We start from the raw sequence: 15,741 nt of genomic DNA on the forward strand, positions 1-15,741 counted from the left end.
ACAGTGTCCAGTATGTTGGCTGTTATACTTTGTTGTGTTTGAAAATAAAAGTTGGGCTGATTTTAACATCATTACAAAAAGTGTTGTTAATTATTTTTAATCATATTCAGGTTACCACAAATTGGTTTTTCATTTAGTTGAACTTGAAATGTTTGTCAGTAGGTAAACAATTAGCATTGTACAGTCAGAAATATCAAGTTATTCTTAATACTGCAGACTTGCAATGTATAAGTTGTCCTAACAGTCATCTTAAGTAAGTTTTACTTAAGTTTTTTTGAGGCAACGAGTTTCCTTAATTTTTTTGGGGTTCTGGGAACTAACAAGGCTGTACAGTGTACTCAAAATGAGTAAGTTGCCCTAACTTGGTCATCTTACGTAAACTTGATCCAATTTTCTTGAGTTCTGGGAACAAATGAGCTTGTACAGAGTACTCAAAATAAATAAGTTATCCTAATTTAGTCATTTTTAGCTAAGCTTTACTCAATTTTTTTGAGGCAACGAGTTTCCGCAATTTTTTTGGAGTTTTGGGAACTAATTCGATTTTTACAGTGTACAGGGATTCTTAATTGGATAAGCGAAAAAAAATAGATGGGTGGAAATAAACAATACCAAAAAATCCTAAACACATGGATCCCATAATAGACTTAATGTTGGTGGTTATTGTTCAATTTAGAGATGTAGACTATAAACATATTTTGCAGCAATGTGCAAAAGTCTTGAGCCACCTTTTCTTTTTCTTTTGCTTCTTTAAAAGTGAGCAATGGTTCTCCAGCTGTTCTAAATGTCTTTCAGTTTTGCTTTGGACAATATAGGTGGTTTTTCAGTCACTTTCTGTACAGTCCTTGGACCTGACTATTTTCAAAGAAATTTCGGGGTTTTTTTGTCCACTTAGCACTGACATCTCAACCATCAAGCTTAAAAAAAAAGGTATCCAACTCCAGGGATAAACTAGGGTTGTGTGTTGATTCCCAAATGGCTACAAGCTGAAAACATGGCATGGTGTGCAGCACATCCTTAAAAGAAACAAAACAAATAAAATAAATGTCCTCCAAGAAGCCTGGAAACCCATTCCTGAAGTCTCCTTGGCTAAGCTTTCTTATTCAAGTTTTCAGGCTGTGTTGGCTTATACACCATGTATAATGTATACATACACATTTCAACAAATCAACTATTTTCCTGTAAAATGAAGAAATGAGCCTCAGTTCTGTATTCTAAATAAACACAACTGCTGGGATAGTTTCAGTCTTTCACAATATCTGTTGCAACATTTACAGCCTGAGTTTAAAGGTGGACAAACTTCCTAAAGGATGCCGAGTGAACAAACTCTGGTTCAGACCATAATACTTAAATGTTTTAATGCAGGTACCTGTTTTATCGGTAAAGGAGGGCCCGACATCATTTCTTACTCGTAGGTTTCAGACACGTTTAGTGCAGATTCAGTAGGTCAGTGAATAAAGGGAAAGGCCTTTTGGCTAATCTGTCACCATGTAAATTGGATTTAAATGGGGGCTGGATAACTCCAACTTGGCACCAAACACACATGACTTTTCATAGACAAGTTGAAGTTGCACAGCAGGAAAAGCAGGTGTGTTAATGACAGCTTCATTCCTCTTAGGGGAGGTGTTGCCATTATCCATACGGTTCCCTGGGACACTTGGAAGTGAATCATCGTGGTTAAAATGCCACAAATGCTTAATTTATCAAGTCAACATGTCTGCTGTGAAACAAATTTGAGTAAGTGTCTACTTCAGGTTGGAATATTGAAGAAGGCAAACAGTGAATAAAATTAGCATGGAATGAGTTACAGGAACAAACATCTGAGGTATTACAGCACATAAGAAACGAGAATGCAATAATATTTCATCCTTTATTTCAATACAATTGTAATTTGGTAATTGATACAAAAATAACAGATTTATGATCACATGGGAGAAGGGGGGGGGGGGGGGTTGCACATTTTCAGAGAACTTTTTTCCCCCAGAGTTTTTTTTGGTAGCTGTATTTACAAAGGAATTTAGAGATCCTGTTACCAAATATACAAAAGTTGGAAATTAAAAAGAAATATTTACAAAACGTATGACGCCTTTCGTATAGCCTGCTTTAACAACGTGCTAACCTTATTTACAATCAATATTGTATGGATGCAATAATGATGCTAAAGATACAGAGGGCTGTTAAAAAATAAAAAGAAAGTTTACCCAGGTCATTTTACTTTAAGTCAGTTTACTAAAAGTGAGTGATAGTGTCAGCTGAACACAAAAACACTCCTATGGTTCTGTCACTCTAATGGGAATAGTTTTTTTATTCTGACATTTTTACATATAGTGTGGAAGCTGAAGCATCAAATCAGGCTGTCTGAAAATCACTGATTGTGTTTCACCTTCCAATTAGAGCCTGATCATGTTCTGACCTCATTAATGTGGAGTGTAGGGGGGGTGAAGCGCACTGGCTACTAGTTTCAGCATTTGTACAATTACATATTGTAGTGGAAGACAATAGGTAGCTTCACAACATCCTGATGTAAAGATTTTATACTCAGCTGTATTTGCTGCTTTACCCCTTTTGCAGATTCCTTCTGTTAACTTTTCATCTGTTACTGAGATCTATAATGTGTCCGATCGAGTCATGTTAACAGCTGACTGGTCCAAGTCCCGGTAATTTGAATGTCATGTACTAAAGAGTTTTTAAGACTAAAAGTCAAAAGATAGAAGATAAATCCAGTTCTCCCCTCCCTTTCGCGCTCTACAATGGTTGGTACTTTTAGCTATTACTGTTCGTTATTTGGGGCAATGCAGGGGGGGATGCTACCCAGATGATACAGACAGACTGAGGAATCCTTGTTCTGTCTTCAGCACCCTATTTACTCTGCTTCCAGCATTTAGAGCTGCTTTCAAGGGGAGTCTCTTCATGACGACGCTTCTGCACAGACTGTGCTCTTTCTGTTTTGAAAACATAACATACAATTAATTAATCCTCTGTAATAAAGCCCAATCCTCAGTTTCTAGTTCTCAACAGTTATCAAAAAGCCTACAGGTAGGGAATTCATATATTAAAATTACACTTCCTACCACTGCAGTCTCATGAGTCTTTATTTTAGTGTGAGTCTGATGACTCTCAGAAATTGTATTTTGCTATAAATCAAGATTTTCAATGTTGTAGGTGTGACTATAAATAAATATTCAATACGTACCTGTTTGAGACATTCCCACCTGCACAGAAGGGTCTTTAGAGGACCCTCCTGCACCTTCATTGGTCACTGTGCTGACTGCTCTGGGATTAGTGCCATTTCCAAAGTTGGAATTGGCAGGGACTGTTGCCAGCAGACCTGTGAGACAACAAAAGGATTTCAAATTAAAATAGTTAAAATATTAACTATTGGGCTATTTTATTCAAAACAAACAAACAACAACAATTATATTTATTATTATTATTATTAGCCCTGCAACAGACTGATGATGAGTGTCCAGGGTGATAGGCTCCAGCCCACTTGCGAAAATTGGATAATTGGAAGAAAATGAATGGGATGGATATTATTATTGTTATTATTATTACTTCTGGGTTCAAACTGTTACCATGTGTCAAACATATTCTCATTGTGTGGAGTTTCAGATGTAATTTAATACGATGGTAGGAGTATTATGGAGATTCTGGCAGTCACCTGTACTTATGAGTTAGAATTTATCCTAATACATCCTAATGAAGGTATAATAAGGTTCTGTGCATTTATCAGGAGAAAAAAAAAGTCATAGGACAAGATCAGTCATCCTCACAAACAGCAGATAAAATGTTTATCTGAATGGTACACTTAGCAAAATGAATAATGCCATGACATTTAATTAGTATCTAGCTGGCATCCATACCCAGTCCTCTGTAGCAGGAAAGCTGCTGGTAAATCTGCTTCATTCTCTCAATGTTGATGCGACTGGCCTCAGCATGGTTCACCATGGGTTTGGGGTAGTGGACTCCTATGATGCACTTGGCTGCCTTTTGTACTTCATCTGGGGCATTCCAAGGGTCATAGATGTATTTGGCTGGAAAACCCCTCAATATCGGCAAATAACGCCTGCAAGCAGACACAAAAATCAGACACAAAATCAGACGAAGATGACACAATGTAGGACTGGGCGATATGACCCAAAATTCATATCTCGATATTCTTTAGCTGGATATGATATATATCTCAATATTTTTTAAAGCCATAAAGTAAGAACAAATGCTCCATGAGTAAAATAAAACAATGTTGTTTGTGTGCATAACAAAAAGCTCACAATTGTGCAGTCAAAATGTAAACTAACAGACCCTGAGCATAATAACAAAGACAGATTTCACAGCTGCTCTGTTCAGTTCTACTGCGTGACCGACAGCCTGGAGTTTGAAATCCTCTTTGTAACCACGTCTCTGAACAGGTGCCATTTGTGGTCCTTGAACACGCACAATACGGTAATATTACGTTGAAGCAGAGTACGTATCACTCCGCGAGGCTCCTCGGTAGCCGTAATGCTCCAACAATCCATCAAGCAGTGCAGCTTCGTAGCTTACCAAAGTCGTACCAAAACATTTTTGAAAGGTTTCTGAGCGATGTGTACCACATAAAATCGTTTCACGGTCAGTAAGCACAACCAGAATTCATACATAAGGTACACTGTCGATTTTTGAGAAAATGAAAGGATTTTAGGGGTCAACGCGTTAGCGCGGTTAGCTCGTTAGCGCGCTGACGCCGTCCAGCCCCACGCACGGGGCGATCCGCGGTAACTCGTTAACAGAGATTTGCCCCGTTAATGCAGTTATGGCGTTAACGTCACGCTACCTACCTATTATATGTCAGCTGACCTATCTGTGAAGTTTTGACTGGTTAATTTGAATTTTTTTTCTGTTTCCTGTCTTGTATTTAAGCAATTTTTACAATGTTTTACTATGACCCTGATGAAGGCCACAAGCCGAAACGTGTTGGTCTATTATTAAAGTTGTTCTTCTTCCTCAAGTGTTGCTGGAGTTCCTGCTTTGTTAACGTCATGCTGACAGCAGTAAAATAGTAATCTCCAAATGTTTTCTTTTTACCGACCAGCTCCTCTTTGATAGCTGCCGTGTCCGTCCTGTCGTTGCCTGCAGGTGAAGCGATGGGGGACGGGGAGTTGTCGCCCAGTCCTAACACAATGTAATGTAGACTAATGTAACAGACTGGTCTAAGTTCCTGGATGTACTGCATTTAATGTTACATTAGCTGGCATGCATGCAGCTAATACTGTGGCTCAAAATGCATTCTTTTTGTCTCATGACAAATGTCTCATGACAAGTTTAATGATAATGGATTGGATTTATATACTGTTTTTCAAGGCACCCAAAGCGCTTTACAATGCCACTATTCATTAACTCTCACATTCACAAGCCACAAGCCGCAGCCACAGCTGCCACAGCTGCCCCGGGGCAGACTGACAGAGGCGAGGCTGCCCTCTGGCCAACACCAGTAGGAAGTAGGGTAAAGTGTCTTGCCCAAGAACACAACAACCAGGACAGGGAGCCCGGGGATCAAACCAGCGACCTTCCGGTTACAGATGCACTTCCCAACCCCTTGACCCACGGTCACCCCCGTCTTCCAGTTTACCAATTACACCACATGACTGTATCACATTTCATATTCAGGAGAACTTCTGTGGTGCAACACAGGCCACATTATCCCAAATACACGAACAATTATATAAAGTGCTAAACAAAGTTCAATGTTCACTTATGTAATCTCGATGCAACCGAGACGAATTATTCCTCCCATGTGAGGCTACAAAAAAAACCCAAAGAACAAAACCCTCCCCACAAGTTAACCATGAGATTGTACTTAGTTACTAAAATGACTGTAGGGATACACAAATACCCACACTATTGTTTCTATTTTCATGTGATAAATCATAAAATGTCTCGCTGACCGTATAAAGTCGCCATTTGGGTCGGTGCGTCGTCCAAATCCCACGGGGCAGTAGCAGTGAAAAAACTGCTGGAAAAATGAACTGCAAGAAAGCCACATCCAGCTGCCAGCATTTACACTCCAGTCTGCATCCAAAAGCAACTCTTCAAAAACCTGTTTTATAAAACAAACAAACATACAGAAAACGGTCAACAACAAATGAGAGAAAGACAACAGCAAGATACCCAATTTACTCTGACTCTTCTTTAAGTGCACTTTTAAACAATGAATAATAACCAGAGTGACTCATATGCACTTAAATCTGGTGCAGGAAACATGATTTTGGCTTCACTGGACATAAAAATCTATAATAACCTTTCAGGATATTGTTCTTCAATAAGGCTGGGAATAAACCTGACTCCTGTACATCTTCAGATTTATTTATTTTTTTGGCTTTAGAAAATCGAGCCTCATGTAAGCACTTGTTCCCTTTTCTCCGTTCCTACCTTCATGCCTTCTTCCCAGCTGATCCAGAGGTCTCCCCTGGTGAGGAAACAAGCAACACCGTGCCTTGCCAAATGATGGATCCACCCCTCCTGCCTCAGCTGGGTCATAATAGCATCTATCCAAGGAAAGCCCGTTCGTCCTTCTGCCCACTTGGCCAGTGCCTCTGGGTTTCGGTCCCAGGGTATCTGGACACAAATGGGGTTGCCGTCCATCTTGTCAAAGCAGGGGTTGTTGGTGGCAGTTGTATAGAAGAACTCTCTCCACAGCAGCTGGCCGTATAAGGACAGTGGTGGTGTGTGGTTCTTCTTGACCTGATGGGATGATTGACAGCTGATTTAGGCTTATGAAAGAAAAAAATACAAATTTGAAAACAGACGCTAAAGCCTCTAAGCCCAACAAATATAATACTAATACTATGGAATTAGTACTTTTCTGTAGAGATCAGTAAGTTTGAAGTAGAAGAGCCGGCACGAGAGACATCCAAAGCGCAGGTAGGGGCTGAGGCCTGTTGGACTGGCCAGCAGAGAGTTAGCGTTCATACGTGGACGCTCAAAGTTTGCAACCCAGGCCTGTTTAAAAAAATAAATAAATAAAAAAAAGGTTAGTCAGCTTCATCTGAATAACTGACAATAAATGAGATGTTACATTTCTGAGTCTCCGACAGCAAAATTGAACCTTCAATAAAGTCACTACTGAAGATCATTAATGACGACAAATGACAGATATTACACTCTTGTTGCAGCTCAGTACAAAAAAAATAAATTAATAATAATTAAGCGCAAAATAATGCAAGAGGAACTCAGCTGGTCTGATACTGGAAGTAATGTGAGGAAAAAAGAGAAAAAACAAACTGGATTACTGACCTCTATGCACATGGTGTACTATGTTAAGAGCAATAAAGAAATGTAGTCAAAAATCTGAGAAATAGCGATCATCCAGTGCATATTTCTCTTACACCTGTATATACACTGAACAATTCACTGCACATGTAAAGAAGACATTTCTTTTTTTTAAGACATAAAACCTGAGGAAGTTTCTAAATTAGTTTTTCACTTTGTTCTCAGTAAGATGTATTTTTACCTTCCGCTCGAGATGCCGCTCTAGCCTCATGAGGGCTTCAGTTTCTCCTCCAGGCCACACTGCTGTGGTTAAACCCTCTGTCTCAAAACCTGAAAAAGTACCACATTCAACTTAAAAACTGCAGTTTGCCCCCAGCTCTGACACTGATAGATGATAGAAAAGGCAACAATGTATTAACGCGTACATAAACACAAAAACTTACCAAGCTCTTCAAGGGAGGGCACCCCAAACTTTTCATCATGCTCTTCACTGATTGGTGTGATACAGTTTTTAAGAACCTCAGATGTGATCGTCTCCGCTGGCATCTCGACGGCATTCATTCGATTTATTACAGCCTGGAAGCGTTTGTAGGTGAGTGGAGGCTGATTGCCATTGAGTTCTATAATCCTATGAAAGAGAAAAATGTATTAAAAGGCAGTCCCTGCAGAGAGAGAGTAAGTGGTCACAATCTGCCTTAAAACTGGGTCATTACTATGAGACTTTCAGCTTAATTACTCTATACAGTCACTCACTTGTCCAGATTGTAGAGGGTGTGTGAAATCCGCACCGTGACCTCCACCCCAGCCTCATTGGCTAGTTTTTGGATGGCAGCGTCACGTTCCTTGCCAAAAGGCTCAGAGTCATATTCATAAGATAAACGGTTTATCTGCCATTCCTAAGTAACAACGAAAAACAGTAGTGTTTACACATCTGCTGCATTTTATTGAATGCATGCAACATTTGAAAGTCATTGACAGCAAAATGAAACGGTGATTAACCTAAAATCGCATACAGTTCATTTCATACACAACTAGAAACATGTGTTTTTCTAACAAATATATATACATTGATATTTGGGAAATACAGATTTTTCAGTCTGAACATTCATTATTATTATTTTTTTTAAATCCCTTTCATTATATTAGGTTTATTTGAAGTAAAAGTAAAGTGTAGGACTGCATCTTCTACTCCAAAACTCGTACCTTAAACAGACGAGGAAAGACATCTGTAGGCTGGCCTCTAATGACAAACAAGCGGGAGTTGAGTTTGCGCAGGCTGGCATCCAAGTCTTCTAAACAGTGCAGCAAAAACCTATTTATTAAAAAAAGCAAACAAAAAAATTAAAAGAAAACCCCAGAAGGATCAAATAATTGGCTACAATTGATCGATTAAGTAAAACCGTATCAGTCTCATATGACCACTGATAACAGGCACAAGGAATGGAAAAGTTGTAATAGACTACAATTAATAAATTCAGTATACAAATAGTTTTTAGTAGATTAACCATTTCTCCCATAAAACAACATGCAACAGGTACCCTCACTCATGACTTTTGATATCTGAATATAGATGTTTTCTGATGACTGTGAGAGTTTCCATTTTTTTCAAGGGCAGAAATCACCTTCACTAATTTCTGCTATCATTTTGGGTTATCTTAGCAGGTTCTAAGGTCTAAAGAGCTAAATATTTGACAATATGGAGCCAGAAGTTTTTAAAAGTGGAAAGGTTCAAATGCACCATGTTGCACTGTTGCATGTCCAACAATGCATTATGTTGGATTGCCAAAACTTGAGTATTTTGCATTTGTGGATAGAAAACACACAAAAAAACGAACATATTTCCATTACATTACCACCATCATCAGAAAAATAATAATAATAATAATTTTAGAACATCACTGATGACATCATGAGATATGGACAAAACACAATAAATAAACAGCAGACTGTTTCTTTCAGCAACATAGACACTGCAGTGTATTAATGTGAACATGCAGCCCTCTTCTGGTGAAACTGCTGTAAATATTACTGGCAAAAAAAACATGTATACTGTAGGAGCACTCATGACTTATGCCTTTAAACAAACATTTTCTCAACAATTTATCTACAAACCCAGCAGCAAAACAAAACTTAAAAAAAAATTGTTTGTTTTTGTTTTTTTGTTAACTGTATGGAAGTAATGAAGTAATGATACATGATGGAAGTAATGTATCATAATATTCCCACAGATTACAGTATTTCTTGATTTCCCATTGTTACACTGGTCTTCCTTTCTGACACTCCCTCGATATTCCTTTCTGGGTCACAGTGACCTATAATCACTTCTGGAGTGGCTTCCCCTCCTCCCTCTGTGCTGCGGTGTGCGTCTGCTGTATTGTGGCAGTTGAAATGGGTGTGTTTGATGGTTAGTGGAGTCAACGATGTGTCAGAGCTGAACTTGAAGAGACTTGAAAACTGACTAATGTGCAGCTGGTGAAGTTCTGCTCCAGTTTAGTGTATCTATACGCATGTGTGCAGTATTAGAAATTGTGCCGTCTTCCATTTACCTTGCAAATCTTCCTGCTCACTGCAGTTTTCTGCTACTAGATTTAGCTTAACACTCTGGCACTGCTTGCCCAGATCAGCTTAACTCCCTACTTTCTGAATTCTGTTCTGTCTGGTCAGCTTCCCTCAGTAAACCTCTGCTCCACTAACCCCAGTATGCTTCTCTGTCTCACCACTCCAGCTCCCATTCTGAGCCATTCAGACCAATCTGAGGTCACAATAATCACCTTTTATTTACAACCAGCTTTTTCTCTGTGCCTAATTTTCCCTTTCAATTTAGTGCTTTGTGTAACAGAGTGTATCCAAGGTTAAAACATGGGTTTTCTTCAGCATTTATTGAAAATAAATAATCCATCATTTTTTCCATTAAGGTTCACAAGCTACAAAGCACAAATTACTGACCAGTTTGTATTATTTCAGCATGAAAATGGAGACAAAACAGGGAGAGCACTTCCATAAGAACTCAAACATATTCCATTCAATCTAAATCAGTGCACCAGTGTGTAGTAAAACTAAGCAGTTATAGCTGCTTGCAACATTGTGAACAAATGCGGCTGTATGGACGTATGGGATAAGCTAAAAATAGCGTGCACGTAATAACACAAATGACATGGTGTAGCTGACTAAAGGGGTGTGTGTGTTTAATATAGGTCAAAGCAGTGAGGATGGATGATGCAATGACCATAACAACATACTGACCCAGATTTGCAGCCCCTGATTTGCAGCCCCTGATTCAGGGTTGAACAGCAAAGTCAGTAAGCAGGAAAAAATAGCTTGTCAGAGTGGCTGGGCAGCAAGCTTACTGCCTGCAACCTTTATATGTCCTTCTTTGGATATAAATGGTGAAAGCCCTCTCTCTCACACATAGACTCAGTAATAAATAAATAAGTAATAAATATTTTTTTAACCACAGTGAACTGATTTTAAAGACAAAAAAAGCTGGACACTGGTGCAACATGTGACTAGTAATGTAATGTAACATATGAACATCTGCAATAAATAAATATAGCAAAAATAATTCACTCACTACTTTCTTGCAACATATGCACTGTGTGCAGCTTCCCCCAAGATCCACTGACTATCAAACTCAAACTGTAATGTCAAAGGGTGGCTTTAAAGAGAATGAATAAAGTTTTGTAGATTTTTACAATTAACCATCAACAATATTATCATTTATTTTTAAATTACTAAATCTGATGAAAATTATTTGAGGATTCTGGGAAGAAAAAAAATACTATAAAACAAGAAATAAATATTACCAACTAGTTGGAATTGGTCAAGATCTTGGTCACTAAAGCAGCTCAAGGTGAAAACAGTTGTTGTTTCAAGACAAACTGCCACAGCGGACATATCCTCTACAAAATACCCTGTGTAGATGAGTTAGTGAAACAAACTGATCAGCCATCTTATCGCGTCTTGTCGTGCAACATACATCCTCTTTATTGTGGGTGCGAGGGTGTAGCCATTGGTACCCATGCATCTGCTTATTGCCAGCGTGTATTTTCTACAAATCTTGCCAACTCTTCCAGGTTTGTGCGTTTTTTTCCTTCTGGCCAGATGCAGCTTTCTGCACCATCTTTTCCAACTCGTCTACAAAAGGCATTTTGTAGAGAAAAAGTCAGCCTTGGCAGTTTGTCTTGAAACAGTAATGTCAACACTTTGAAATTTTACTCAAAATAGTATGTAGTAATAGCGGCAGGCTTAAAAAAACAACAACAACATTAATCATAATGTTATAGTTCATTCATACGTCTGTCTTAATGCAGTGTTACTCATCCACAAAACACCCAGGAAACTTCAAGCTGCATGGTGCAGAAAACTGGTGTGACTGGCACATGCAGGTGCTGACTGAGGCTCGATTTCTGCAGGGGATCCTTGCAGAGCCTACAACATGACCTATGTAGGTGGCTGAGGACGTTGCCGTGTGCATTATGTATTAATTGTCATATGGGCGTGTACTGGTGTTTTAGCCAGTAGAGACAGATAAAAGGATGGGACTTTTCATCTCTTGGGTCCCCTACTGTTTTTCCATCACATTTTTTTTAGATTCTAGATTCCCTCACATCGATTCCTACAGTTTCAGCAATTTCACTCCAGGAATTTGCTGATATGTGCCCTTATATTAAAGCTATGATTATTATCCCTTGTACTGAGATGATGATGATGATGATGGTGTGACTGTCATCCTCTCACTGAGGTTCAAAAAGGGTTGGAAAAAAAATTAAAGCACCTGGAGATGCACAGCAGAAATCAACAATAAATTTCCTGCTGAAATATAAAACCCCATTAGGTAGCATTTTATTTGTTCTGAATTCTATTAACACAAATTTTTAATATTGGTTGGGGCTAAAATTGTGATCAATATTAAAATTTGATTAATGTCCAGCCTTACAAGGGAAACTAGTCGGGCAGATTTACACTTTAAGGGGACACATTCAATATTTTGTCCATGACACTATGGTCCTCTCTCAATGTTGTACTCATTTTCCAATTACGTGTACCTTTGCTGTTGGAAGAGGACCAAATAATAGGCATAAAATTATAATATTGCAGCAAATCAATGCTTAAAAAACAGCTGCAAAGTACCACCCCCTAAAGAGTGAATGTAAATATTTTAAAACTACTATTTTAACGACTTGTCTGCCTGATCAAAATGAGCACTTTTTTGTTCAATCAAATTCCCATCATCTATGGAAAGATGTGCAATTACATAATTCTCCATTCTGAATTAGATAAGTGCTTCAGAAAACAAAACAAACGTTTTTTTAATAAAACAGTACGCTAGTTAGTTAATGTTAGAGAGCCACTTTGCCCTGCTTCTCTCCTCTAACTCTTCTACAAAACGTGCTGGAGTAACACCTTGCTAGTACTGTGTTGGCTCCCCCTTTTGCCTTCAGAACTTTCTTAATTTTGTGCCAGTTTAAACAAGGTGCTAGAAACATTCCCGAGGGATTTCCATATTAACATGACAGCGTCGCACAACTGTTGCAGACTGGGTAACTCCACATCCATCATGCAAATTTCCCATTCCACCACATCCCCAAGGTGCTCTACTGGATAGAGATCTAGTACATGTGGATGGCAACTGAGCACTGTGAACTCATGTGATGTTCAAGAAACCAGTTTGAGATCATCTGAGCTTTATCACTTGGTGGAAGCAGCCATCATAAGATGATCACTCTGTGGTCATAAAAGGATTGACACGGTCAGCAACAATACTGAGATAGGCTGTGGCATTTAAACAATGGTCAGGTACTAAGGGATCCAAACTGTAAGAAGAAAATATGTTGTTTACACCAATCTTTGCGTAGCTTGAGTTTCTCATTTTTAAGCTTAGGGTTGTGGCACCTGCTGAAGTCTTTTGTTGTTACAGTCCATCTGCTTCAAGGTGTTCAGAAATGCTCTTCTACATACCTTTGGTGTAATGACTGGTCATCTGACTTGTTGTTACAATACCCACAAGTGTGGTCATTCTCCTCTGATCTACGCAACTCACCCTAACTGGGTATTTTCTCTTTTTCAAACAACTGTCTGTAACTAAGGATAGCTGTACTGGAAAAATCACAGTAGATCAGCATTTTCTGAACTACTCAGACCAGCCCATCTGGTCTCAACAACCACGCCACATTAAAAGTCACTTAAATCATGTTTCTTTCCCATTCTGATGAGTCACTTAAACTTTATCAAGTCATCTTGACCCTGTCTATATGCCTAAAAGCATTAGGTTGCAGCCATGCAATTGTTTGATTAGATATTTGTGTTAAAAAGCAGCTGAACAGTGTAAGCACCAACGTGAAGAGAGAGTGCATGCAGTTAGTGAAGATAAAGGTTACATCTAAAACAATATTAAGTTTTGATTGGGTGATTGCTAAAATACCACAGGTCTTGATACTAAGCAACTATAACCAGGGATTAAGTTTGACCTAAACACCCTTTGACAATTGAAAGCACACCATATTGTGTGGAGATGCAGTTCTCCACAGGTCTTAAGAATCAAAATAATATGAACTTTGTGACAGGCGCTTAAGGATTAAGTGACCAATTGTTATGATTAGGTTTATAAAGTAAATGAAGATGTTTGCCTCAAAGTCCATGTTATCTAGATTCAAGCTTAAACTGCGAATACCAAGAACAAACCTTTAACCCACATAACACTCCTATATACCCATACTTAAAAGCTAAAGCAGCATGTGACCCATCTTACCTCCACCTGTTGATGCCCACATTGGAGGATCCAGCGAACCAGGGGTCTAGGATATAAATACAACGAAGGGTGTCCGATCCCTGGATAGAGTCTTTCAGAGACGGGTTGTCATGCAGCCGTAGTCCCTTCCTGAACCAGTGGATGGTATTGATCACCATGTCGCCTCCCTTATTTTTTTTTTAACCACTAGTGGGGTGAAAAACAACAAACCACAAACAACAAACGACGCCCTCTAACGTTGTTCTGTGGCAAAAACAAAGTCACAAATACACATCCAAGGCCTTGGTAGCTTTAAAGCTGCTCTGTGTTCCTGGATGGCGATAACGGTTTGTCGGACCTTAACCAAGCTCCATGAATTTATCCACAGCGTTGGGTCTGCTGACCAGCAATGAATGCATGTGTAGAAAGGTGGAAACCGCAGCTGACGCAGAAAGGGTCTGCAACTCTTCTCTCAATTAGCAGCAACGCTGAAATGGAATAATTCAACATGATTAAGTTCGAAAACAGAACATTAACAGCATCAAACGATGTTTCAAACGGATTGTTTTGATGAGCTAACACACAGCGCTCGCGCGAAGACCATATAAAATATGCTAGTAGTTAGCAAAACGTACAAACGCGTACATACTTACGTTTTGTTGCCACAAACGGGATTAGTCTGCACAAATTCAACGCTCTCTCGACCTTACTAACATATTAAACACTGTACATAAACTACATCACCAGCCTAAGTCGGCCATGCAAGATGTCCTCGCTATCAACATCTCCACCCACAGGAATACGCAGGGCTGAAAGGAGCGACGTGATTGGCCAGAATTAAACGTTATGCAAGGTCTTCCCCGTCACGTTTCCATAATGTGCTTTCTTACCTCTGCTTACGCGTCATCTGCGGTTATTTTTAAATGTTCCACCATCGATTTCGATGTTTTCTCGATACAATCTCTGGCAAACTCCGTTTTTAAGCGAAAACCCCGAAAATATCGTCTAAACTGGGAGATTAAAGGCAGCTAACGGACTTCGGTTTCAGTTATGTGGTATACCCACAAGTACCCGGATGATCACATGCCGCGCGGCAAGGCCAGCTTCTGAATAGGTGTGCTCGATTGTTGTTCGTGACCGCGCCTCAACCGTGCGTTTGGTCGGACATAACTAACCCCGCCCATTGTCATCATCAGCGGTAATCTCTAACCAATGTGTACCCCGTGAGCCACGTTAAATTACATAAAAACTTAAGATGTGACATGGCATCAGCAGTTGTTAATACATAACATTTGCGGCAGAGTTAGGTACTACTATTACTATTGCACAGAGCTTCTCTAATTGGTTTGGACGTGAATTAGATTGTTTTTGTGTGACAACTTTGATTACAATAAATAAATTGCAAGTTTTATTTGAATTTTGTCTTAATTTCATGGCAGTTGTGTCTAAAGTCTGTAAAATGACACTGGCATTACATGAAAACTGGGCAAATAAGTTGAACATACCCTTTAAATAATACTGGCGATTTACAGTCTGGCAAAAGCAATGTAGCTGTTGGTCACGTGGGTTGCTAACGCCACATTAGAGGGCACAGTGAAATTTTGTTGATATCACACATTTGACTTGACAAGCTGTTCATTTCACAGTGAGCAAAACTTGACGTACGTTATCAGTTTTTAATGATAAAGTACAAACTTACACAATACTTGTGATTTAATTGATTTAAATGACACTTTTATTAAATAACCAAAACTGGACCCACATAGATCGTA

General features: G+C 39.1%; 1 protein-coding gene across 3 annotated transcripts; it reads right to left on the reverse strand.

Annotated features, from left to right (window-relative positions):
- Window positions 1–1,853: 1,853 nt before the first annotated feature.
- cry1b (cryptochrome circadian regulator 1b) lies at window positions 1,854–15,093 on the reverse strand. 3 transcript variants are annotated; one of them, XM_085166609.1, is made up of 13 exons: window positions 14,860–15,093; window positions 14,623–14,778; window positions 13,991–14,457; window positions 8,446–8,554; window positions 7,996–8,138; window positions 7,686–7,870; window positions 7,484–7,572; window positions 6,832–6,972; window positions 6,403–6,714; window positions 5,919–6,070; window positions 3,861–4,063; window positions 3,191–3,325; window positions 1,854–2,939 (listed from the first exon to the last, which is right to left on the reverse strand). In XM_085166609.1, exons 3-13 carry the CDS (start codon window positions 14,146–14,148, stop codon window positions 2,857–2,859), a joined length of 1,710 nt encoding a protein of 569 aa, XP_085022735.1. In that variant the 5' UTR covers window positions 14,149–14,457; window positions 14,623–14,778; window positions 14,860–15,093; the 3' UTR covers window positions 1,854–2,856. The 3 variants fall into 3 exon arrangements, with proteins under 3 accessions (XP_085022735.1, XP_085022738.1, XP_085022737.1); XM_085166612.1 differs by having other exon boundaries at window positions 14,619–14,778; XM_085166611.1 differs by lacking the exon at window positions 14,623–14,778.
- Window positions 15,094–15,741: the final 648 nt, after the last annotated feature.

This window comes from Neolamprologus multifasciatus, chromosome 7, assembly GCF_963576455.1.
Source record: "Neolamprologus multifasciatus chromosome 7, fNeoMul1.2, whole genome shotgun sequence".
Lineage (NCBI taxonomy): Eukaryota > Metazoa > Chordata > Actinopteri > Cichliformes > Cichlidae > Neolamprologus > Neolamprologus multifasciatus.